We start from the raw sequence: 25,156 nt of genomic DNA, 5'->3' as shown, positions 1-25,156 counted from the left end.
CAATAAGTATTCAAACTAAAGAAAATTGCATTCATTACTTGATGGTTATAACCCCTCCCCTTCCCTCCCTCTCCAAATCCCTCTGCCATCTTAAAGAATAATATATGCATATGAAGAATTATATATAATATAAAAAAAGAAAAGAAAAAGAAATAATATAGTATCATGGACTGTCCCAGAACTCAACAGATTTGATATGAATATTTTCATTTTAAGGAAAAAGGTTAACACAGGGCTTAAGGGGCCTGAAGAATATTTTGACATATTTATACCCAAAATTTGTGTACATGGGCTCCAAATTTGCAAAAATATAGGGTATTTATTTCAAAATTATATGTCATTTTCTCTCACAGGATACAGCTTTGGATTTCTGCATGGCATCTTCCCATATATATGTATAAATCCAATTTCCAAGTCACTGCAATACATTTCCTCTTTACTGCCAATGCTATTTTAACAAATTTCATTTGATGTGTTGACAATTTTTGTTTGGGTCTTTTTCCTCTATCTCCTGCATTGTTTAATATGCAGCGAAAGGTGTGAATTGAGAATTGATTTTGTCTGTGTGAAAGGAGACAGGGAAAAAGTGAGAGAGGCAGAGCTGGGGGAAGGTGTTTCCCAATAGAAATAAACCTGGGTTTAATGGAAATTGTATACCTGTAACATAAGTCCACCCTACGTCCACCCAAAAAGGTTTTACCTTAGGATATGACCAAGTTGAATGCAAAAAAGTACCTGTCTCTTCACTACACTTAAAACATTGATCTGATAAATCTGATTTCATTCTATTCAGTGTTTGTGGTGTTAAATATAAGTGATGTAATAAATTATACTGAACAAATCTATATCTTACATTAATAATGTTTGTCATACTATCCTGACAAAGATCTGTCCATCTTTTTTCATCAATAAAAATATTCAGATCCAACTCCCATTTCACTCCTAATTACTTCTGCTCGTAGTTCCATAGCTAATATAAACAATGCAGGAGATAGAGGACATCCCATCAGTTGAAATGAAGTAGATATTTGTCCATTAGTTACTACTTCAGCTTTTTTGGATCATTGTACAAGGCCATTAAGGGAACTTCTTCACACAGAGAGTGATGGGGGTGTGGAACAAGCTGCCAGCTGAGATGGTGAGTGTGGGCTCAATTTTGACATTTAAGAAAAATTGGATAGTTACATGGATGAGAGAGGTATGGAGTCAGTGGGGATTCAGAATAACAGGCTGAAGGGCCTGTTTCCGTCCAGTATGTTCTATGGTTCTAGCAGAATGTGAAATAATCTTTTTCTACAATATTGTATTTTAACTGCGCCTGGCTAGGCTGAAGTGGTGTGAATCTGGGTGTGCACATTTCTGGGTGCTCATAGTGGGAGTTTCTCTCGTTTTTCTCCCACTATACCATATAACCATATAACCATTTACAGCATGGAAACAGGCCATGTCGGCCCTTCAAGTCCGTACCGGTTCACTTGAACAGTCTATGAGTGGTAGGGCTGTTGGAGGGAGAGTAGGTCTCCGTTCAGGACAACTCCCCTAATGACAGGAGTGCAACACAAAGGAAGTCTCTCTGCAGAGAGATTTTGAACTTTGAGTTAAATGAGAAAATCTGCAGATGCTGGGGTCGAGTGCAATGCACAAATGTAATGGAGAACCTCAGCAGGTCACGCAGCGTCCATTGGAAGTACAGTAAAAGGTAACCATCTTCAGGAATAACCAAAAAATCAGGTTAATGTCTGAATAAAAAGATGGTGGGAGAGGGGAGGTGGCGAGGAGTGAGGAAGGAATCAACACAGGCTAACAGGTTGAGAGGGTAGAAGAGACCCAAACAAAGCTGAGAAGTGAGAGGGGCAGAGGGCTAAGAAGGGTATGTTTGATCAGAGAAAGGAAAGGATGGGGAACCGGAGGAAGGGAGACAAAGGGACAAGGAAAGAGAGAGATAGAGGGGAGAGATTTAATGGAAATGGGAGGTTAATTTTAATACCAGCTGGTTGGAGATAAAATGGTGCTGACCTATATAAACCTTATTTTCTGGATTAATACTTGTGACCTCCTGTAACCACAGATAATACAATTGGAGTAACAACACCCGTCTGGGCACCGTCCAAATGGCTTTCATTAAAACCTCCCCCATCACCTTCCCCCAGCTCTGCCTCTCTCATTTTTTCCCTGTCTCCTTTCACACAGACAAAATCAATTCTCAATTCACACCTCTCCCCATATCATATCCAACTAACACCTTCTGTTGGTCTGGACCCCTCCCCCAGCCAACACTGTCTCTATTCTGAAAGTTCCTGTTGTTTGCTCATTCAGCTTATACCTTGAAGAAGGGCTCAGGCCCGAAACATCAGCAACGTATCTTTATCTCCTCTGGGCGCTGCAAGACCGGCTGAGTTCCTCCAGCATATTGGTGTGCTTTTAATACAAGGCATTTTTGCCTTAACTACTGTGGTGGTCTAGCTCGTGTTCACTCTTTAAACTCTGACTGTTTGGGTGCAACCACTCCCTCCACACACTTCTCACCATCTCTCCATTCAGTTAAGGGTGGAAGCTACCTTTCTGAGTCTTGCTCGTAGAATGATATGTCCATTTAAATGCTGCCTGGAAACACTGCCCTCTTTTGTTACAATTTATTCTGGGACCCTCACTGGCATTTTAAATTCAGTGGTTCACAGGAAAGCCTGATGATATTCTTCACAAACCTCCCTTTGAAGTTTCTATTCTTCAAGTAATTTCCACACATAGCATTGGGATAATGCACAATATGGTTTTAATGCCAACAATTTGAGAGGAAAGGGCCTTTTTTAAACTTCTTTGTATGATATATATATATAATTCTCTCTCTCAAATTTTGTTTCTATTTAAGTCTACTGCATTTTCATTCAAGTCCAATGGGCTGGTCAGTCTCATCATCTTTAGGTTAAGTTCAACATATAATATTGGAATAATGTTGAATGTTTTGCCTCATGTTCTAAGTGTTGACTCTCTTATATTTTAGGATACAAGAAATTATGTTGCTTATGTAGCAAAAGACCCAGTCAATCAAAGAGGTAACAGTTTTATGGATTACCAGTGTTATATAGTCAGGATAATGTGAACTATTTTGTAACTGCATAAGAATACACCCTTCTCACTGTAGTAACTGTAATGCACCACTGTGGGGCGTATGTATATGTATATGAGTGGGTGTGAACAGTTTCCTGAGATGGTGGAAGGCATCAGTAAGTAAAGTCTCTTCTGTTATTTGAATCTTGCATATCTAAGTTATTTAAGAAGCCTCCCAATTAACAAAAGAGTGAGGTGGCAAATATCTTTCTTCCATCAGCAATTTCATTTTTCAATCTCCATTCCAACAATAAATATAATTGGACTCATTATGGCCATACAAATCTATTTTAGTCCTTGGAGAATTGGCTGTCAAACATGCCATGTTTGTTTTGTGTGTTTACTGCAAGAAGCACAATATCACGAGGACAGACTGTAAACACTGAGGTGTTACTCCAGTGTACAATTGTGAGCTAACTACAACCCTGACTGTTGATAATTGTGGACTAAATTATTTCAAGATCTTCACCAATTATCTATCTTTATCATTGAATACATAACTAAATATTGTGAACAATTTTTTTCTCATATTGCACAACTGGATATTAGTGCATTGATGCTCTTTCTTAAAGCAATATAAAATGAAATGCTGTAATACCAATGAGTTGGATAGGTTATCTAATGTCAGAATTTTCTAATATTTTAAAGCTTGCTCAACAATCATTTCTGAAGTAATGAATGTGAGTTTTGTCCTTGTATTCTCTTTCAGCATGCCATATTTTGGAGTGTTTTGATGGTCTTGCGCAATGTGTTATTAATAGCATAGGACAAGCATTTGAACTTCGTTTCAAACAATACTTGAAGAATCCACATACAGTCATCAAGACAAATAATGAGAGGTGAGTGCCTCAAATCTCCATCGTCATTTCAAGGCCCCATGTTGTATAATGTCATGACAATGTCAAGATAACTCCTGTAAACCAAGGATGATGTCTTCACTGCTTTCTTGACTGTGACTGAATCTACAATTGGATAGACATGGCTGTCCTCATTATTTTATTTCATAGAAGTTTTCCACATTTATGGAGAAGGATTACTGTGTTTTCTCAAATAATATGAGAAAACTCAGTAGGTCAGTTAGTGTCTGTGAAAACAGAAATAGCATGAACTTTTCACCGTGAAGACCTTCCAGTGGGATTGGGAAAGCTATTTTAAATTGCAGAGAAGATGGAGAGGGGAGGAGAGGACAACGAAAGTATCTCTGATAGTGGAGGGCAGGGCTACCTAGATAACATTGGAGGAAACCTGCTGAGTGTGTCCAGCATTTTCAATTTTTTTAAAGTTTTCCAGCTTTTGCAATTGTTTAATTGTTCGACCAATTTTGCATAATTTTACACCTGGATTCCCCAGCAACCCGAGCTCCAGGTTCAAACTTCAGACATGATGAGGAAGCTTTTAGCACCCTCGGCACCCTCTCCATCCTGGTTTTGATACCAGATACCCCTTCAGCCTGTCTCCATCAGTCCGCAACCTGGTGTGGGTTGCTCACCTTGAGTCACCAACAGCCCACTTCCAATGTGTTTTTCAGCCTCTGAACCCCTCACTGATCCGTCGCTCTGGTCACCATCCCCGTGGGTCGTCTCTGCTTCTCCTTCTCAAACAGCGAGTGGTTTCCTGTTTTCTGGTCTCCGAGAGTCTGCATCCCATTGAGGCTGTAGAGACGTTGCCATGTTGGGCCCAGACATTGTCGTTGTAGAATTTTAAAATAAACTACTCTTGGCTCCTTTAACAGGCCATTTTAAGCCTGTACAGAGCTGACAGTAGTAGGACTGTGCAGTGGAGCGTCGGGTCTCTGGTCTACACCAATGGCAGTGCTGCCGTTACAGCAGCTCCAGCAGAGCGGTCCATCGTCGACCTGCCATTCCATCATGAATGACTTACTATCCTTTTCAACCTTATTCTCCTGAATCTACACAGAAACCTTGATTCCCTTTCTGATCAACAACCTATCTACCTCTGACTTAAATAGGCCCACTGACTTGGCCTCTATGGCCATCCAAAGCAATGAATTCCAAATATTCACCACCTCCTCTGTTTGAAAGGGTTATCTTTGTATTCTGAGGCTGTGCCCTCTGGTCCCAGACTCTCTCACTAGAGAAATATCCTCCACAACCACCCTATCCAGGCTCTTCAGTATTTGATGGGTTTCAATGAAATCCCCCCCTCCAGCGACTACAGTCCCAGAGTCATCAAACACTCCTCACATGAAACCCCTTTCATTCCAGGGATCATTCTAGTGAACCTCCTCTGGACCCTCTCCAATGCCAATGCATCCTTCCTTAGAAATGGAGCCCAAAACTGATCACAATGGTCCAAGTGCAGTGTGACCAATGCCTCATAAAACCTCAACATCACATCCCTGTTTTTATATTCTATTCCTCTTGAAATGAATGCTAACATTCCATTTGTATTCCTTACCACAGACACTACCTGAATGTTAACCTTTAAGAAGTCTGGCACGAGGACTCTGATTTCAGAACTCATTGCCCATTTAGAAAATAGTCGATACTTTTATTCTTTCCACCAAAAGCCCTGATCACACACTACACTATATTCCATCCGCCATTTCCTTGCTGTACTATCAATCAACCACAATCGGACAGAGAGTTGTGATTAATAGGCTTTAATCAACTTAAAGTGTCAGCACTGCTTGCATGTTGCTGGCCCGGTTCCAAGGCAGGTACTGAGGGAGGGGTTTGGGCATAACAGCCTTTATGGGGGTAACTGAGAGGGAGGAGTCACAGGTTCAGGGAATGGGCCAGCCCATACATACATCTATACACATAGTGGTAGCATCACACTTGCCCAATTTCCTAATCTGTCAAAGTCCTTCTGTAGACTTAGTGCTTTCTCAACACTACCTGCCCATCATCTTATCTTTGTATTGCCTGAAAACTTGCCACAAAGCCATCAATTCTATCATCAAAATCATTGAAATATAACATGAAAAGAAGTGGTCCCAGCATCAAGCCTTGTGAAACACCACTGGTCTCTGGGAGCTAGCCATAAAAGGCTAGCCGTAACAGTGCCTGCTACAGGCAGCCAATCTTCTATCTGTTCTAATATCTTTCCCGTAATGCCGTGGGCTCTTATCTTTTTTTGCAGTCTCATGTCCAGAACCTTGTCAAATGTCTTCTGAAAATCCAAGTAAACTGCAGCACTGACTCTCCTTTTCACTCTCCTTCCTGTTATCTCCTTGAAGAATTCCAGACAAGATTTCCCCTTGAGGAAACCATGCTGTTTTTGGCCTATTTTACTATGTGCTTCCATCGTTAATAAATGATTCTAACATATTAGAAGGCAGGCTCACTGACCCATAGTTTCTTGTCTTCTGCTTCCCTCCCTTCTTAAAGTGGCATGACATTTGCAATTTTCCAGTCCTCCAGAACCATTCCAGAATCTAGTGATTCTTGAAAGATCACTACTGTTTTAGAACTCTGGGGTATAGTCCATCAGACCCAGGAGATGGAGGAGAAGAGACACAAGCATTGAGGGGAGGGATTTAACAGAAAATGGAGATGTCTATGTTAATGGCATCTGGAGGACAGTGCCCAGAGTTGTTAATCCTATTTGCATGTGGCCTTATTTTGGCAGTGTATGAGGTCATGTCAGTGTAGTTACAGATGCTTTCCTGATGTCCTTGTTGCTAATTCTATGCAGCAGAACAGCTGGCCTTGCTGTCTGGAATGTGGGCAATGAAAATTGGAAGCATGGATACTGCAATGAACTCCCAGGTAAACTGGCCTCTGCTGCAGGACTGCAGAATACAAGAGTAGACGAAGATTTGGCCATCCAGAATAATAGTATTCAAATGATTCAGGATGGAAACCTTTCACAGGTTAGCATAATAGAAGCAATCTTTATTAATATTCCAATGTTAGAAATAGTTAATTCTCAAGCTAAACATTTAATTTGAAAGGGCTAAAATTATTTTTGTGTATCAGTGGGAAATCACTTGAAAGATACTGCATCCTAAAATCCTCCTGGCAGCCCGTTCCAGGAACCCACTACTGTGTGTAAATTATTTGCCCTGAAAATCTCCCTCAACTTCCTTCCGCTCATCTTAAATACGTGTGCTCCAAAGTTTCATTTAATTATTTATTTGTACCTTATGCAATCCTGCAGAAAAGATAAGTCAACAGTGGAAAGTGCAGAAACTGGCTCACAGGCCCAGCCTGTCTGTGCTAAACAATGAGCACCCTGCTTTTGTCCACTGGACTGTATCAGGCCCATTCCATCCAATCCCCTCCCAACCTGTTTCTGTGCTTGATGCACCATCAATTACTCAAAGACTGAGGTTAAGATACTAAAAGGCTTTTATTCACTAAAGAACAAAGGCACAACCATACTGCTCAATTGACCTGCATTGAGTAGGGGCCATAAGTCACCTTTATACAGGAATATGTGGGAGGAGCCACAGCTAAAGCCGGCCAATGGGAGTGCCCGACCAGAAAAATACATACAAAAGTGGTTCACCATAGTGCTGTATTTGTCTAGTTAGGCACACCTAAATTATAGTTTTGCTACTTGACATATTTGACCCTCTATCTCCCAGCGAGTGGTGGCCTCCAGTTTACACCAATCAAGCTGTCCACTCTGTTGTGCTCCTGATTCCCACTACACTGCCTCACATGAAAGCTCTCCAGCAACATCCTCTCTGAAGATGACAGTGATAACTTCTTTGACCAGTATTACAACAGCCCCCCTCCCCCACCTCTCTTTCCACTGTTCCTATCACATCTGTAACTATGATTCCCCAGAACATTGACCTTCTGGACCAAGGTCTCCTTCAAAACATGTCTCCATTATGGCTACAACGTCCCATTGTTCTGTACCCATCCGTGCCCAACGTCCTCTTTGCGTGTTGACCTTCTTGTGTTAAAATAAACACAACAAAGTTTACCTATCTTACAACAAAGCTTGACTTCCACCATCCTGTTCTGTTCATGCATTTCCTTTGTCTTTCTCACTCTCCCTCATTTGTTCTGGCCTCTCTCCATCTTGGATTCCCAGCTTCTGCCATAGAACCATAGAACACTACAGCATTGTAACAGGATCCTTCAGCCCCTCTAGTGTGTGCCAAACCATTTTATTTTGCCTAGTCCCACTGACCTGCACCCAGTTCATAGCCCTCCATACCTCTCCCATTCATGTACCTGTCCAAATTCTTCTTCAATGTTAAAATTGAGCCCTCATTCACCACTTCAGCTGGAAGCTCATTCCACTCTCCCACCATTCTCTGTGTGAAGAGGTTCCCCTCATGTTCCCCTTAACTTTTCCCCTTTCACTCTTAACCCATGTCCACTGGTTTGTATCTCACCTACCCTCAGTGGAAAAATCATTTACTCTGTGTATTCCCCTCATAATTTTCAACATCTCTATCAAATCTCCCTTAATTTTTCTACACTCCAGAAAATAAAGTCATAACCTGTTTAATATTTCCCAGTAACTCAGTTCCTGAAGTCCAGGCAACATCCTGGTAAATCTTCTCTGCACTCTTTCTATCTTATTTATAGCTTTCCTGTGGTTAGGTGACCAAAACTGCACACAATCTTCCAAATTTGGCCTCACCAATATCTTATACAACTTTACCATAACATCCCAACTCCTAAACTCAATACTTTGATTTATGAAGGCCAATATGCCAAAAGTTCTCTTTACAACCCTATCCACCTTTAATGCCATTTTCAGAGAATTATGTATTTGTATTCCCAGATCCCTTTATTCTACTGCACTCCTCAGTGCCCATGTATGCCATTTTTTGGTTTGTCCTTCCAAAATGCAACTGCTCACACTTGTCCGCATTAAATTCCATCTGCTATTTTCAGCCCATTTTTCCAGCTGGTCCAGAACCCTCTGCAAGCTTTGAAAACCTTCTTCACTGTCTATAATACCTCCAATCTTAGTAGCATCTGCAAACTTGCTGATCCAATTTACCACATTATCCAGATCATTGATATAGATGACAAACAACAGTAGTCACAGCATCGATCCCTGAGGGCACCCACTAGTCACAGGCCTCCAGTTTGAGAAGCAATCGTCCACCACTACTCTCTGGCTTCTTCTATTCAGCTATTATCGAATCCAGTGTGCTACTTCACCATGAATACCAGCGTCTGAGCTTTCCTGATTAACCTTCCATGTGGGATCTTGTCAAAGGCCTTACTAAAGTTCATGAAGACAACATCCACAGCCTTTCCTTTGTAAACCTTCCTGGTAACCTCTTCGAAAATCTCCACAAGATTGGTTAAACAGTCTAGACTAGGTTAAAGCCTCCTTCTAATCTAGCAAATCTCCTGCCAGAATATTGTTCCCTCTCCAGTTCAGCTGTTACCTGTGTTACATTGCAGACTAGCAGCAATAGAAATTCACCATGTTATTTTAAAAACAATATTTTTTTATTAATAATTACTAATAATATAACATCTTACTTAAATCTAAACGTAACCCCAACTATGCACAAAAGAATATGTGTGTGTGTGTGTGTGTGTGTGTGTGTGTGTGTGTATTTCCTAAACCATTACAGCTTAGGCACAATTCTGGGAAAGTCAATTCAAAGTCCACTCTTTTAAATCCTGTGTTGAAACTCAGGACCTTTAAACTATATTCAGAAGTAATTAGGAAGTAGATGAGACACTAAGTGATCAGACTGCTCAAAGCTCATGAATCCTGTTGAGTTGCTTCCAGAGAAATGTTCTTTCATACAAATGATTTTCACAACTCTCTCCTCTTCCTTGCTTAGGGGAAACTAAATGTGACTTCACGATGCTTTCAAAAACTTAGGTGACGATCAGATGAAATAACCATCGGAATGGTGGTCCATTCTGCTTCTTTTACCTAGATATGGGTCAATCAAAATGACCATTACAATGGTTACGGTGGTTCACTGCTTTCCCTAACAAAGAGAAACAACAAAAGTGTCCAATTCTCACAAAGTCTTCACTTCAGTGTCTTTTGGTGACTTGCTGATCAATACTACTTTTTGTTTCTGTTTCAATGTCCCAAACACATGACTCATAATCATATGACTTCTCTCTTAACAGACACTTTTCCTTGGATAAACAATCCATTGTTCTGATCCTTAGATGAGAGCATTAACTGTTTATGGTTTGGACTCAGGTACCTCTGAGTCTGTAAAAATGTTATGAAATCTGTGAGTGTTTTGCACCTTGAACCAACCTCTTGCAAGAAATTGCAACACCTGTCCCTCTTGTACAGGTCACCTCTGCTCCAGAAGAGATCTTAATTGTTTTTAAATCAGAAGCCTTCCCTCTTACACCAATTGCTCAACCACATTCATGCGTTCTGTTCCACTATTCCTATTCTCACTGGCACGTGGCACTGGGACTAATTCTCCTTGTTAATCGTCATCCTAATTCCCAATATTTGTTTTGCAGGACTTCATAGCATTCCATTCTGACATCCTTACTTTTGGTTCCTTGCCCTCCCTTTAAGAATGCTGTGGACTCAATCGGAGACGTCCCTGACCCAGACACCCAGAAGGCAACATAACATCTGGGAGTCTTGATCTTGGTCACAGAATAAACTGTCAGTCCTCCCACGATTGAATCCCCAATCATTATTGTTCTTCTTTTCTCCTTCTCATCCTGTGTGAGCCTCTGAGCTAGAGTTTTGCACCATGTGGCTGCTGTAACTTCCCATCTGGTAAATAAAACACACAAGTAGAACAGATTGAAAGAACAATGAAAGATGAATAAATCTTAAGATTTTTGAGGAAGAAAGAGTTTGGCGAAGCCCAACAGCCCTAATGCCATGAATTCATTGGCTTGTTAATGATGTTTGCTTTGACATTCTGGATCTTGATCCAGTTCCCAGCACTAGGAGAATCAACGGCAGCAAGAAACAAGCACCCTGCAAAGGAGGAACAGTTATGCTTCAATATTAAATGTATAGTAAAATCCTCGGTATCCTGCACCTAAGGGGATAGCAGATTCCGGATATGCAAATTTTCAGATCGTCTGAGACATACTCTTACAATGCCTGCCCCATCACTGCTGACCCTCACCCACATAGCCAGTACCTGCATTAAAAATAAACAATTTAAAAAAAGACAATGCATAATGTAAAGTATTTGGAAAAAAAACAGTATTGTAGACCATAATTCTGTAAAATTCACTTTAATCAAATAATTCCAGTAAAGTAGAAAATATAAATTTAAATCAAACCCTGATCACTAGTGGTATAACAGTATTGCACTAACTGCAAAGCTAACCATGGCACCACTATAAATAACCCCCCTTCCCCCAAGTTTACAGATAAAGCCTTACTAATATACTTAATATTAATAAAGATAAGACTAACTAAGCAGGGATAGGAAGACACTTTGGGAGAGTCGCCTCAGTGGTGGGTGGCACCTGCCAGCTCTTCATCCTGGTCGCCGCCATATTCAAACATAACTTTATCGAAACTTTATTCAAACAGTTGCTGTGAGTGGAGCATGACCGGGGCGCTCCGCTGGCTGAATGTTTGATCCCAAGGGGTTGTGTGTTGCTTCAGAGAACCTTTAAACTTTTATCTACTTATCTATTTATCTATTTATTTCTTTATTTACTATTTATTTATTTCTTCATATTTTTATTGTTGTTGCTTGAATACTGAGGATTTTACTGTCCTCAGGGCCCATGGAGATTTGAGTCAGTCTCCTTGATTTAAGTGGCAGGATGATCAGACTAATACTTTGGTTGTTGAGTCAAGTCAATGCATTGCAATGAAATGGGCAGATGGCAACAACAAATTCCATATGTCGCACCCACAATGACACTTGGCTGCTTTGGATGCACTGATGGATGGTACATTACTTAATCTGATCTGCTCAGGACATATCTGATGACACTCAGGACCTCGATTTTGATGAGGACTAACAATGGGTAAGAATGGAGAGGACAGAGTTTAGAATGGATGTCACAAAACAGGCTTCCCTTCAAAAAAATTCTTTTTCCTATCATCCTAAGAGAAAGTCCTTCTTACCACCACCCACTCCTGTCCCATCACTGCTGACCCTCACCCACATAGCCAGGTTGAGTATCCTCAACCAACACCTCAACCCTTCACTCACTGAATGATGACACCTCACTTCTCTTCTTCCCCTCCATTCACCTCTCAACAAGTAATCGCAGTCTGAACTTCTGCCTAACCCCCATTGCAGGGCCAGGGAAGACCTTTTGTCTTCCTTTATCTGCACAATATGACAGTGAAGCAAGGTTTGAGTGAGTCCGTTGACATTTGGCCAGCGATTGATCGATTTTTCTTGTGGCAAGTCTGAGTGAAATAATCATTGCACACTGATCAGCAGTTGAATTTATGTTTAGGGTAATGGCACATGTGAAATATAATTGCATATTAACTTTTATTTATTACATTTTTATCGAAAAGGTTGGCCATTCTCCTCACATTGAACACTTTGTTTTATAGACAACTAAACCACCATCAGTCTCCAGTTATGAAAATTATTCCATTCCACACAAACAAACTTTCACTGTGCCAGGTATGTTACAACTTGACAGATTTCAGTTCTATTAACATTATGAAATGTAACTTTAATTTTGGAATCATTTTTGATTGATAATTGGTTGTTTTATAAGTGTGACTTCTCTGATTAAAAATGACATTTTTCTGTAACTATGGGTTTTATGACAAAAATCTAATGACCTTCCTCCTTGTTGAATATTCTCTTTCTTTGTGGCCCAGACCTCCTCTCTGACACAGTCAACTTCTGTTGCGTATAGTTTACTATTATTACATCTACCATGAGAAGTCAATAGGTTGTATGCGGTGAAAATTTTCTAAAGTGCCTTTATTTCAATGCAAGGAGTATTGTATGAAAGGCAGTTGAGCTTAAAAAGTGGAATTATGGCATTGTGGCCATTAGTGAAGGAGGAGGGGCGGTTGAAAGGGGGAGGAGTGGCATTGCTTTCCAGGGAAAATATCACAGCTGTGCTCAGGGCAGGATAGACAACGGAGGACTCGTCTACTGAGGCTACATGGGTGGAGCTGAGGAACGGGAAAGGTATGACCACAGTGCTGGGACCATTGTTGTTTGTCATCTGTACAAATGATCTGGAAGATAATGTGGTAAATTGGATCAGCAAGTTTGCAGATTGGAGGCGTTGTTGACAGTGAAGAAGGTTTTCAAAGCTTGCAGAGGGATCTGGACCAGCTGGAAAAATGGGATGAAAATGCCAGATGGAACTTAATGCGGACAAGTGTGAGGTGTTTCATTTTGGAAGGACAAAGCAGGAAATAATGTAGACAGTGAATGTTTGGGCACTGAAGAGTGTGGTAGAACAGAGGGACCTGGGAATATAGATACATAATTCCCTGAAAATGACATCAGAGCTGGATAGGGTTGTAAAGAGAGCTTTTGGCATGTTTGCCTTCATAAATCAAAGTATTGTGCATAAGAGTTGGGATGTTATGGTAAAATTGTATGACATTGGTGAGGCCAAATTTGGAGGATTGTGTGCAGTTTTGGTCACCTAACCACAGGAAAGATATCAATAAGATAGAAAGAATCCAGAGAAAATACAGTAGGATGTTTCTCAGACTTCAGGAACTGAGTTACAGGGAATGGTTAAATAGGTTAGAACTTTATTTCCTGGTGCGTAGAAGATTGAGGGGAGATTTGATATAAGTAAACAAAATGATGTGGAATATTAACAGTGCAAATGCAACTAGACTTTTTCCATTGAGGTTCAGAGAGATACAGACCAGAGGACATGGGTTAAGGATGAAAGGAAAAAAGTATAGAATGAACATCAGGGGAACTACTTAACACAGAAAGTAATGGGAGTGTGGAACGAGCTTCCAGCTGAAGTGGTGAATGCGGACACATTTAAGAAATATTTGGACAGATACATAGATGGGAAAGGTATGGAGGGCTATGGAGTGGGTGCAGGTCAGTGGGACAAGGAAAAATAATAGTTCAGCACAGACGAGAGGGGTTGAAAGGCCAGTTTTCTGTGCTGCAGTGTTTTATGGTTGTGAATCAAATATAATCTCCACATTTAAGAGATATTTAGACAGGGAGTTAAATGATCATGGCCTAGCTAATGTGAGCAAATGGGATGAGTATATATGAGCAAAGTCAATAATGAGCTGAGTGCCAGTCTCTGGATTGTACCATTCTATCGCCCCACTCATATTGCCCTAGAAACTTAGTGCTTGGTGAATCTGATTCATGCAAATATTTCATCCCTGATTTCCAATCACTCCAAAGACAATTGAAGTTCCAGAAACAGTATGATAACAGATCCTTCCAGCCACAAGCCTGCACTGGCTAAACACATCCACGTGACCAATTAACCATCAAACTCCGTATGTACATGTTTGAAATGTGGAAGGAAACCAAAGCATCTGAAGGAAACCCAAAGACTCAGGGAGAACGCACAAAGTCCTTACAGCGCCAGATTCAAATCCAGGTCACTGGTACTGTAGCAGCTTTTTGCTAACCATTACACTGTCCCTCCTTATCTGTGTAACCACCTTGTGCCTTTCAATGTATCTGCACTCTTCTGGCTCAGGTCTGTGATCATCCTGAAATATTGTTCAGCTGTGACGTCAGTTCTCAAGGCTTCAAGTTTGGAATTCCCATCCCATCTCTGCTTCCGCCTTCTCATTGATTCATACAACACAGGAACTGACTGAAGCCACACTGACAATCAAGTTCTGATTCATGTTTAAGTTTACTAACTGCACATATACAACCAGTGTTTCTCAGGACTATGGTACACACACACACACACACACACACACACACACACACACACACACACACACACACACACACACACAACACACCACACACACACACACACACACACACAGAAAGTACACAGCACATGGTCATCACATCTGTGGCGGTTTGCCTGCCAGGAAATCAAACCAGATGACATCACCTTTGGCTATGTGTGGAGTTAAGAGCCCAAAGAACCCCAAAACCCAGCAGCAATAGACATTCACCAAGATGTGGTTTTTGAAACAAAAGTATTTATTAATCAACTTCAAACATGAAAATAGAATCAAACATTAACTTAACTCAATACTTAACTAACCCAAATTAACCCCCTTCTAATTCTAAGCGCACATGTATGTAATATGCATGTAAATTCAAGAAAAGTTCTTTGGTTCACAGTTCAATCTCACCTCCTTCTTCCAAGTTCTTTGGTTGCAGGCAATCACCATACTGTGCACAGAATTTAACATGTATAAAGTTCACCAGGCTTGGTGCTTGAAAGATAAATGTTTACTGCTCAGGAAGGTTCTTGTAGGGTTTGCAGAGAGATATTTGTTGCGCCAGGATTTCACAACTGAGGTATGTCGGACTCTGGCTTTACCTTACTCTTAATTTAGTCTATGTGTAGTCTGAGTCCAGCGTGTTCTTTGAATGAAGTGATAGGAGAAGGTATTCGGTTCAACAGTCAATTTATTACACAGCACAAGAATAAAACTTAACAGAGCTCTGGGTCAATCGTTAGTTCATAGGCCACCTGCACAGTGAGCTACTCCCCAAGACTGACTCCTATTGTCCAGTTGGCTCAGTTTATATAGATCAACTTTATCATACAGAACAAAAGTTGGCTTCCTTTGCTAGATCTTTTTGCATAAGGGTTATCACAAGTCATCTCCTGTTTTGCAGATATCTGGGGTGTAGCACTCCCATCTTAATCCTCCAGGCCAGACTATCCTGTTGTGTTGATCAGAAATTAATTCATCCCCAGATATTTCTAATCACCATTCTGTTCTTGTCTGGCCAATTTCTGCTGTTCTCTTTAACACCTCCTCCTGCCTTAATCTTTCTCCTAGACTGGTTTTCCATTCCCTTTGTTTCTTGCAGGCCATTCTTTGTTCTGGTCTGGCCTGTGTCTCCTGTGCTACTCACCACCTCCTTCAGTTTGAGCATTCCTCTTAAATCGTTTTATGAATTTCCTCTCCCTGTATTTGGGAGCAGACAATTTTGCTCAGCCAACTTTGCTCCATGCTGTGATTGCCACTTAATCACATTCCTCTTTTTCCCTGAACCATGCAGTACATATAAACTTATTAATTAATCATTCCTTTCATAATGTTTTAACCCCTAGATTCCAACAGGTACTAGTGACCTCAGGGTCTCACTGATGAAACTTGCCCCATCAGGGTCTTCTAGATGGTCGTCACCTCTTTCTTCAAGATACCACAGAGATCCATTCCTTCCTCTATTTCAAGAGAAACATCAGACAGATAACACTTCCAGCATCTACTGCTCTGCAACTTGCTTTCATCAGTTTCAAACAGTTTTCCATGGATTGCACTTTTCAATTACTTGTCAGTGTCCCACACACTGACTGACTGAGGTGTTAACTCAACTCTCTCTCTTCCAACTGAAACTCCAAAGAGAGCATGTGACTCATGTCTTGCCAAACCCCCACCTTCCTGAACAAAACAACAGGAGTTTTCTTCTGCTCCCATCTGTTGTTAGCTTAGGTAAACAATCCAGGAGTGACCTTTCCTGTGATCACTTTGCAGAAAGGGTACTGATAGACAGCATAACAAGACAATGGTCAAGCATTTTATGATGTCAGTTCAATTGACACCTACTTGTGAAAGGTGCTTAGATTCTCCAGAAATCCTACAATGTGAATTCTTCAGTCTTTCAAATAAGATCTGTTTTAAAATGTGTGTATGTATGTGACCTACTCCAAATCTTATAAATTCTCCCCAAATATTAATATTGTTACAGTGGCTCTGGGGTGGCTGGAGCCCGGACTTTTATAAAGTGCATGGGTCCAACAGTAAACTTTTTTTACTCAACTTGACTACAACTCTTCATTTTGCACCATGATACACCGACCACATTGGTGACCCCAACGGGCCCAAAAGGCTTTTGGACCCAAAATGGACAACTCAGCAGTTTCCCTCAAACTGCCTGTGTTTTGGACAAATCAACCAGAAGTGTGGATGGAACACAATTCCACATTTGTCAATGCCACTCAATACTACTATGTGGTGTGAGAAACAGAAGTACCTTCACAGAATATGGTCGAGACAAAAATTGAGAACAACAAAGAACATTTATTATACAACAATGCAAAGTTGGGTGCTTCCCCTTACCCTGGGAATACACACAGATACTGGGGCTCACCCAACTTTTATACAGTTCATTTCAGTGTAGAGGGACCCTCCCCGCCTAACATTCTTCTGCCTCCTGGATAAGTTTGGCATTAGGCAATCCTGTCTGCCTACCTGCTGTTTCTGTGAGCTTGGAGGACCAGGGGGTTCCTGTCAGTGTCCCATCATGTCATTGTCCTTATTCACAAACCTGCCTTTGTTCTAATTCACACCTTCCCGACTCTCAGGGCTACAACCTTCTTATATGCAGAACTTGCTAATTCTGTCTAAGAAGACCCTTATCTTATCCAAACTAACTTTACTTTCCTACATTCTATTATCTATTATCTATCCTTATCTTATTCATACTGGTGAACTTGCTAATTCTGTCTAGGGCTAGAAGACCCTTATCTTATTCAGACTAACTTTACTTCCTACATTCTAATATCTATCCTTATCCTATTCATACTGGCTTTATTAGTTACACATATATCTACACTAGTTTCCTCATCTTCATATTTTTATATCAGTTTTACGCATCTCTCACAGCATCATCAGACAGAATTTGGGAAACATACATACATCCTTTGGGTTATAGTGTTCTGACGAGGGGTCCATTGAATTAAATACTGCACACAAGTCTTTCGGCAGGGGAGCACCATAATGGCCAGAATAGCGAGTCCAGCTGCTATAAGGGCTGTGGGTATCAGACTCCAGTTACCAATAAAAAGTCTAGTCCATCCCACACCGGACTAAGGTTGCCAAGTCTGAACCTGGGCATGGGAAGATTTTTGAACTCCTGAAGAAGTGTCTTTAACCGCCTGACCGTTGTGAGCATTGTCATTGTGATAGTACAGATCTATCACCAATGTACATAGTGTATATAGTTACTGTATCTAGACGGTGCTTACAGCGATTGGCTGAGAGCTAAGCCACACCTATTGTTTGGGCCTTAAAGGGTTGTGTCCCTAGCCAGGTCGGATCATTCCGGACTGGTCGGCCACCTGTGAAGAGCTCCGGTCTTTTGCTAATAAAAGCCTTGGTTTGGATCAACAAGTCTTTGGTTCTTTCGACGAGCTCTACAGTCATTAACCAGTTTTTCACAAACGCTGCCTTCAGCAGCCAACGAGTAATCGAGAGCCAGGCGGTTTTGTTGAACTTTCAGATTAGAAGGATGAAGGACTCCACGCCAGGTGGAGGGTAGATTATCAATGTCTTTAGTCCGTGGATCAGCAGCTTGTTTAATTCGTTCTATGTGAGTCCACCCCTTTTCTTTAGTTCGCTCTGCAATGTCTGTAATCAAAAGTACACAATAGGGGCCGACCCAGACAGGTATTTGTCATCTTTCTTCAGCCCATAACTTCAGGGCCATCACTATCTGTTCGGTGATGATCTCCAAGGCTGCCTGGAATCTGATTAAACGATTTAAATGCCAAGCAGCTGTGGTGTTCTGGAGCAGCTTACGTCGTTTACAACTAGAACTCCCCTTACAGTGGTGGTTCTTAACATTCCGAATGTCTGTGTGACCCAAAGGATGATTTACAGGAGACCAAGTTGGGGAGGGGTGTTTCTTGTCATTTAACCTGTGAGTTGCAGCTTGTCTGTGAACATTAGCATAAGTATCACTGAACCTGTGAGTTGCAGCCTGTCTGAACATTAGCATCTGTATTCACTCTATCTCTGCTACATGTACAATCCTGTCTAACATTCTGTCTGTCATTGTCCCACCATCTTCTTTGTGCTATCTCTTTAAAACTCCTCTTTTTAATACCTGTCGAGGCCGAAATACAAATCAAATCTACTCCTCTAGAGCCGTTCTGTTCCCCTGGTCCATTTTGGGATCTTATATTAACCCATACTAAATAAGGTACCCCACTATGACTATACTCTATACCTGCGCCCTGTCTGTATTCTAAAGGTAAATAATTGTCACCTCTGCTGCCCCTATTCCAGGAGGACTTAATACATTGTGAGCAATTTGGTGATTTCCCAAAAATTGGGAACCAACAAGTAAACAAAACAGCAAATGGTAAAAACATTACAGCACTTTTTCCCAGCGTAGTGTAACTTAACCCCATTCTAATTCTAAGCGCATATGTTTGTAATGTGTGTGTAAGTTCAGAAAAGTTCTTTGATTCACAGTCCAATCTCACTTCTCACTCCTCACTGGTTGCAGGCAATTCTTATACTGTGTACAGAATTTAACATTTATGAATTTCACCAGGCTTTGGTGCTTGAAATGTAAATGGTTACCGCTCAGGAAGGTTCTTGTCGGTTTTCAGAGAGAGATTTGTTGTTCACTGGATACCCACAACTGATTCCTTCAGATCAACCACTCCAGAATATTACTGAAGAAACCTGCCCCATCTTGGTTTTCCAGATGATAACCTCTTTCTTTCAGGTCATCACAGAGTTCCTTTTTGTTTCTCTTATTTAAAGTGAAACATTATGCAGCCAGTCCTCTCCTCTTGTATGAACCACAAGGGCTTTGACCAGGCTGAACTAAGAACTCACAACCCATCTTCCAAATGGGTTTTTTCCACAAGCTTTCCAGCTTGTCATGTTCTAGTCCCTACTGCTGAACTGTAGAACTGAATTCTCTCTCTCTCTCTCTCTCTCTCTCTCTCTCTCTCTCTCTCTCTCTCTCTCTCTCTCTCTCTCGCTATCTCACAGAGAAAATCCACATGACCCTCTTAGAACAGCCTGCAGTTCTGGACCTAATCTTCTGAGTTTGTTCATCTTTCCAAAACCATTACTCCACAGCATGTCCAATTAACACCTACTTGTGAAATCATAGGCATTCTTTAAAGTGTTTGCAAAGGCACTCGGAGCCTGGACTGTCTGCTTTGAGCAGAGCTCTGCATTTTAAATGAGATCTGTTTTGAAGTGTTTGTATGTGACCTACACTAAAAAACCTCCACAATTTATCTCCTTTAAAACATATCTATATAAAATATAACATAATCTGTCACAGTATTTCTAGTCACCCAGGTATACAGAAGGTCTCATTTCGTTTGAAAGGGTGCAGAAAAGATTTATGAGGATGTAATGAGGAATGAGGAGCTTGAAATACAAGGAGAGGTGTTACTTAGGAACTGTGTTACAGGGAAAGGTTAAACAGATTAGGACTTTATTCCCTGTACCTTAGGGGAATGTGGGGGAGATTTGATATACAATATGTTACGAATTGCGAGTGTGTGTGTGTGTTATACCCAAACCATTCCAGTCCAGGCAAAATCTAGAAAGTTACTTCAAAATTCAGTCTTTCAAATTCAGTGTTGAAGCCTTTGAAGTTTGATGCCCAGAATTAATGTTGAAGTGATGGGGAGACTGGAGTTGTGGCTGCTACAGGACTCACGAATTCTTCTTGTGTTGCCTTTGAAGAAATGTCCATCCTCACAAGAGCTGTGGTCATAATACTCCTGGTCCTTTCGTAGGCAAGACTCGAACTGCGCGGCCTCCACGTAGCTTCCAAGACCCTGGCACTGGTCTCTCCAAGTAACTTCACTGCCAGTCACACTTAAAATGAAGCAGTCTCTCGAAGTGACTTCCACTGTTAGTCACAATCAAAATGAAGCACTTGGCTTCCCAAAAGACCCTCCTGCACAGGTTAATCCACTTAAAAGGCCCAGTCATTCACAGAACATGCTTCACTTTGAATTCTACAAAATGGTTGGCCACAAGAACTGTTTTAAACAGATGTTTCCTCTCCAGCCGTCAGCATGGTTCTCCCTTGCAAAATCCCTGTGTCTTTGCAAATTTATCGAATCTGGAACAGACTGTGACAAACCTTCCCTCAGTTCCTCCAATGTATCAAATTGTCACTGGCCTGTGACTTGTGATGATGCCTGTGTGAAATGTTTAATGTTAACTGTGACCATTCAGTCCCTCCTGTCTATACTATCCCTTACAGTGTTAATCCTATTTTACTAAAACAGGAGCTCATAATAAACATTATGAAGGCTGGAGACAGAATAAATGCAAGCAGGCTTTTACCACTGAGGTTAGGTGAGACAAGAACTGGAGGACATGGTTTAAGAGTGAAAGGTGAAATGTTTAAAGGGAACATTAGGGAAAATAGAGTTGTGAGAGTGTGGAAAGAGCTGCCAGCTGAAGCGAAGAACGTGGGCTTAATTTTGATGCTTAAGAAATAGATGGGAGAGGTATGGAGGGCTATGGGTCAAGTGCAGTTCCGTGTGAGTGGGCTGAATAACAGACTAGATAGGCCAAGGGCCTGTTTCTGTGCTGTAGTGTTCTATGGATAAGTTGGATCTTTTTCCCTGGAAACTGGGAGGCTGAGATAAGGTAAAAATAATGGGTCACATTTTTCCACAGGGTTCTGGAGTCTGAAACAAAGGGTTTAGCTTTAATGTGAGAAGAAGAAGTTTTAAAAGGGACCTGAGGGAGAATATTTTCCACACTGATGATAGTGGGTAGAGCTGGCAGAGAAAGCTGTAGAGATGGGTCCAATTGTGTGATTTACAACTTAGATGGGAAAGCTTTAGAGGGAACTTGGGCAAACACATACAAAGGGGACTTGTCTTGGACTGACAATCTGGGTATCATGGAAAGTTGGGCTGAAGGGTCTGTCACTGTGCTCCATTATATAAATAAAAATAACTGTTGCCTTTTCCCACTGGCACATTTGTGTTTTATTTTTTATTTCCTGATGCTTTGAGCTTTGTTGAAAACGTGCTTTTTTTCAGAATAATTTAAATTTTTAAAATACTTTAGTCATACAGCACAGTAACAGACTCTTCTGACCCACAAGCCCATGCTTCCCAAATAGCCCAATGAACCTATTCAGCCCTACGTTTTGGACAGTGGGAGGAAACTATATCACCTGGGGAAAACCCACGCAGACACGGGTAGAACGTACAAACTCCTCACAGATAGCATCAATATCTTGATCTTTGAATAAACTTACTTGCATTATACACATCTCTATTCATATTAGCAGATAACTGTCCTGATCGGATTTGAACACAAACCTATGGCATTGTAAAAGCATTTTACTAACCACTACATTAACCATGCCACCTGATTCTGGTAGATCTCACCAACTTTGATCTGGTTGGAGGTTCACTGGAGCAGAAATGTTGCATTAGCTACATTTTACAACAATCCAATTTAAGTAGCTACCTTCAGCCTGTTTAATGTGAGAGGGAGAGTTTACAAAATTGTGTGCAAAATAATGAGAGGAATAGATTGGGAGAACTCAAAAGTCTTTTGCCCAGAGGGGAATCAAGAACCAGAGGACCTAGGTTCAAAGTGAGGTGGGAGGGTGGGGTGTTTAATAGAAACCTGGGTAACTTTTTATTGCTGGAGGAGGTTGTTGAGGAGGGTGCTATTGCAAAAGAAACATTTACACTGGTACGTGGATAGGATGAGTTTAGAGGAATATGGGCCAGAAGCAGACAGGTGGGACTAGTGTGGATGGAAAAGTTTGGTCAGTGGCCAAGTTGGGCTGAACGGCCTGTTTCCGCCCTGTGTGACTCTATGGGTCTATATTCTTTGTTTGAAACTGAGAAGCTTCATATCCTATTTTGCAATATTTTTCAAAACATCTTGTGCATTAATTTAAAATGAATAATATTAAGATTCTTGGTCAACTAGACCTTCACTAATTAAGAAAACTGTTCTTCCAGGCAAACCTATTAGCCAATCTGAGTTTTTTGATGATCCATCTTACATGAACATCCAGAATCCAGTGAATTCCCACTCTTCTCCCATGAAGGGAGGGTCAGGACAGTTATCTGCTAATATGAATAGAGATGTGTATAATGCAAGTAAGTTTATTCAAAGATCAAGATATTGATGATGCTCTTTTAATAGAACTGATGTTCATTATCACTTTGCCCACGATTTGACATATTTTACATTGTTTTCTGTCAAGCACAGGCGATTGCAAAATCAACTTAATACCTGACTCCAGAAAATGTAAAACACGTAATGAACATTTAACGAGTTAAATGCTCCCCCTCCATTTGCCTCATTCCAGCATGGCTGCAGTGTATGAGAAATTGAGGAAGCTTGTTCTTCCTCATCAAGATCAAGAGATTCAGACATATTAATGTGGCCAACACATTCCAAAAGCATCAAGATCTGTGCAGATTCTCAGATTGTTATTGATTTATATACCAACTTTCCTCGAGTATAACATGTGTGGATGGAGTGACATTACAAAAACAAATAAAAAATTTGCTAATCAAAAACCATGATGAACAGTGAGGTTCGCCGTCTGCTCAAAGACAAGAGATTTAGCCTTCACATCTGGAGACTGGGAGACTTATGGCTTAGCCAGGGTCAACTTAAGGAGGGGAATCTCTCAGGCTAAACACGCGTACAAACAAAAGATCGAAAAGCATTTAAACTCCTCAGACCCCCGGCGTATGAGGCATGGCATACAGATCATTACAAAGTATAAACCCACTTCCAGCTGTTCCTCCCTCTTTGAGGAGCTTAATTATTTCTACGCTCACTTTGAGGATGAGAACAAGGAGGTCACCTTCAAAGTGGATCTCCCACCTGATGAACTACCTCTCTCACTTTTCATCTATGATGTTTGGGCCAACCTGAGTAGGGTGAATGTATGGAAGCCAGCTGGTCTGGATGCTATACCTGGTCTGTGCAGAACAGTTAATTGGGGTCTTCACAGACGTTTTCAATCTGTCCCTGGCCGAGGCAATTGTTCCCATAAGCTTTGAGGTTGCCACCACCGTGCCAGTGCCAAAGCTTCCCACTGCCACGTGTCTGAATGACTTCCATCAATTTGCACTCACCCCCATCATTGCAGATTAGTTTTATCACACTTACAATTCTGTTCGCCCTTCGGCGTGGACTCTCATCAATTTATCTATTGTATCAACAATCAACTGAGGATGGCATTTCCATGACACTTTCCTCTGCCTTGTTCCTCTTGGACAGCTCCAACTCGTATGTCAGAATGCTATTGTTACGGAGTTCAGAGGACTCCAAAAACCAGCAGCACTAGATATACCCCACAACACAGGGTTACTTAAACAAAAGTAATTTTTAATTATAGTTCAACAAGAAAGCAGAATTAAAGTTTAACCTACCTAACTACTTAATCCCCCCTCTAATACTAAGCGCAGGTGTGTGTAATGTATATTTAAGATTAGAAAAGTTCTTTGGATCACAGTCCAATCTCACGGGTTGCAGGCAATTCTTGTATTGTGCACAGAAGTTAGCATTAACAAAGTTCAACAGTCTTTGGTGTTTAACAGGCAAATGATTACCACTCAGGAGGATTCTTGCTGGTTTTCAGAGAGAGATTCCTTTTCCAGGACATCAGCAAATGATTCCTTCTCAATCAGTCTTGCTGATGAAACTTGCCCCCTTCAGGGTTCTCCAGATGATCTTCTTTCTTTCAGGTCACTGTTCACATCGCCAGGCTTCTCCTTTGACCAGACAGTCTTCCAAAGTTTGCTAGCTTGTCCTTTTGGAACTGATTTCTGTCTCCTCTCTCTCTGTTTCACACTCTCCCTCTCTGAGAGCAAAATTGTTCTCCTCTGCCTGCAAAGATCGCATGCTCTCGCAGGCAAGCTGCTGTCGATACTTTGTTGCCTCTTACAAAAAGCATTCTGCAAAAGTCCTGCAAATATTCTTTGTTTTAAAATGTGTGTGTGTGCAAGCTGCTCTAACAATTCCTCCCAAACCACCTCTAAATACTGTGTCACACTATTCATTGACTTTAGTTTGGCATTCAGTACTGTGACTCCCTCCAAATTGATCGCCAAACTTCATCATTTTGGAATCAGCTCATCTCTCTTTAATTGGATCTTGGACTTTCAGACTAGCAGACCCTAATCTCTCCTCTTCCATTCTTACCTTGTCCCAGGGCTATGTGCTGAACCCTCTTCTGTACTCCCTTTTCACCAATGACTACGTTCCTGTATATGGTTCTAATTCCATAATCAAGTTC

The 25,156-nt window shown here is 41.1% G+C and overlaps 1 protein-coding gene across 5 annotated transcripts in view; it reads left to right on the top strand.

Annotated features, from left to right (window-relative positions):
- LOC138749850 (SHC-transforming protein 1-like) overlaps positions 1 to 25,156 on the top strand; it is a 158,719-nt gene that overhangs the window by 114,151 nt on the left and 19,412 nt on the right. For 2 of the 5 annotated variants that reach the window (XM_069911803.1, XM_069911804.1), the window contains exons 7-11: positions 3,002 to 3,053; positions 3,818 to 3,947; positions 6,769 to 6,946; positions 12,541 to 12,613; positions 22,860 to 23,000. In XM_069911803.1, coding sequence (XP_069767904.1) covers positions 3,002 to 3,053; positions 3,818 to 3,947; positions 6,769 to 6,946; positions 12,541 to 12,613; positions 22,860 to 23,000 — 574 coding nt within the window. The remainder of the gene's footprint in view (positions 1 to 3,001; positions 3,054 to 3,817; positions 3,948 to 6,768; positions 6,947 to 12,540; positions 12,614 to 22,859; positions 23,001 to 25,156) is intronic. The other 3 variants (XM_069911800.1, XM_069911802.1, XM_069911801.1) reach the window with 2 other exon arrangements.

This window comes from Narcine bancroftii, chromosome 14, assembly GCF_036971445.1.
Source record: "Narcine bancroftii isolate sNarBan1 chromosome 14, sNarBan1.hap1, whole genome shotgun sequence".
Classification (NCBI taxonomy): Eukaryota; Metazoa; Chordata; class Chondrichthyes; order Torpediniformes; family Narcinidae; genus Narcine; species Narcine bancroftii.
Note: the sequence above shows the minus strand (reverse complement) of the source record. Positions and strands in the feature narration are given on the sequence as shown.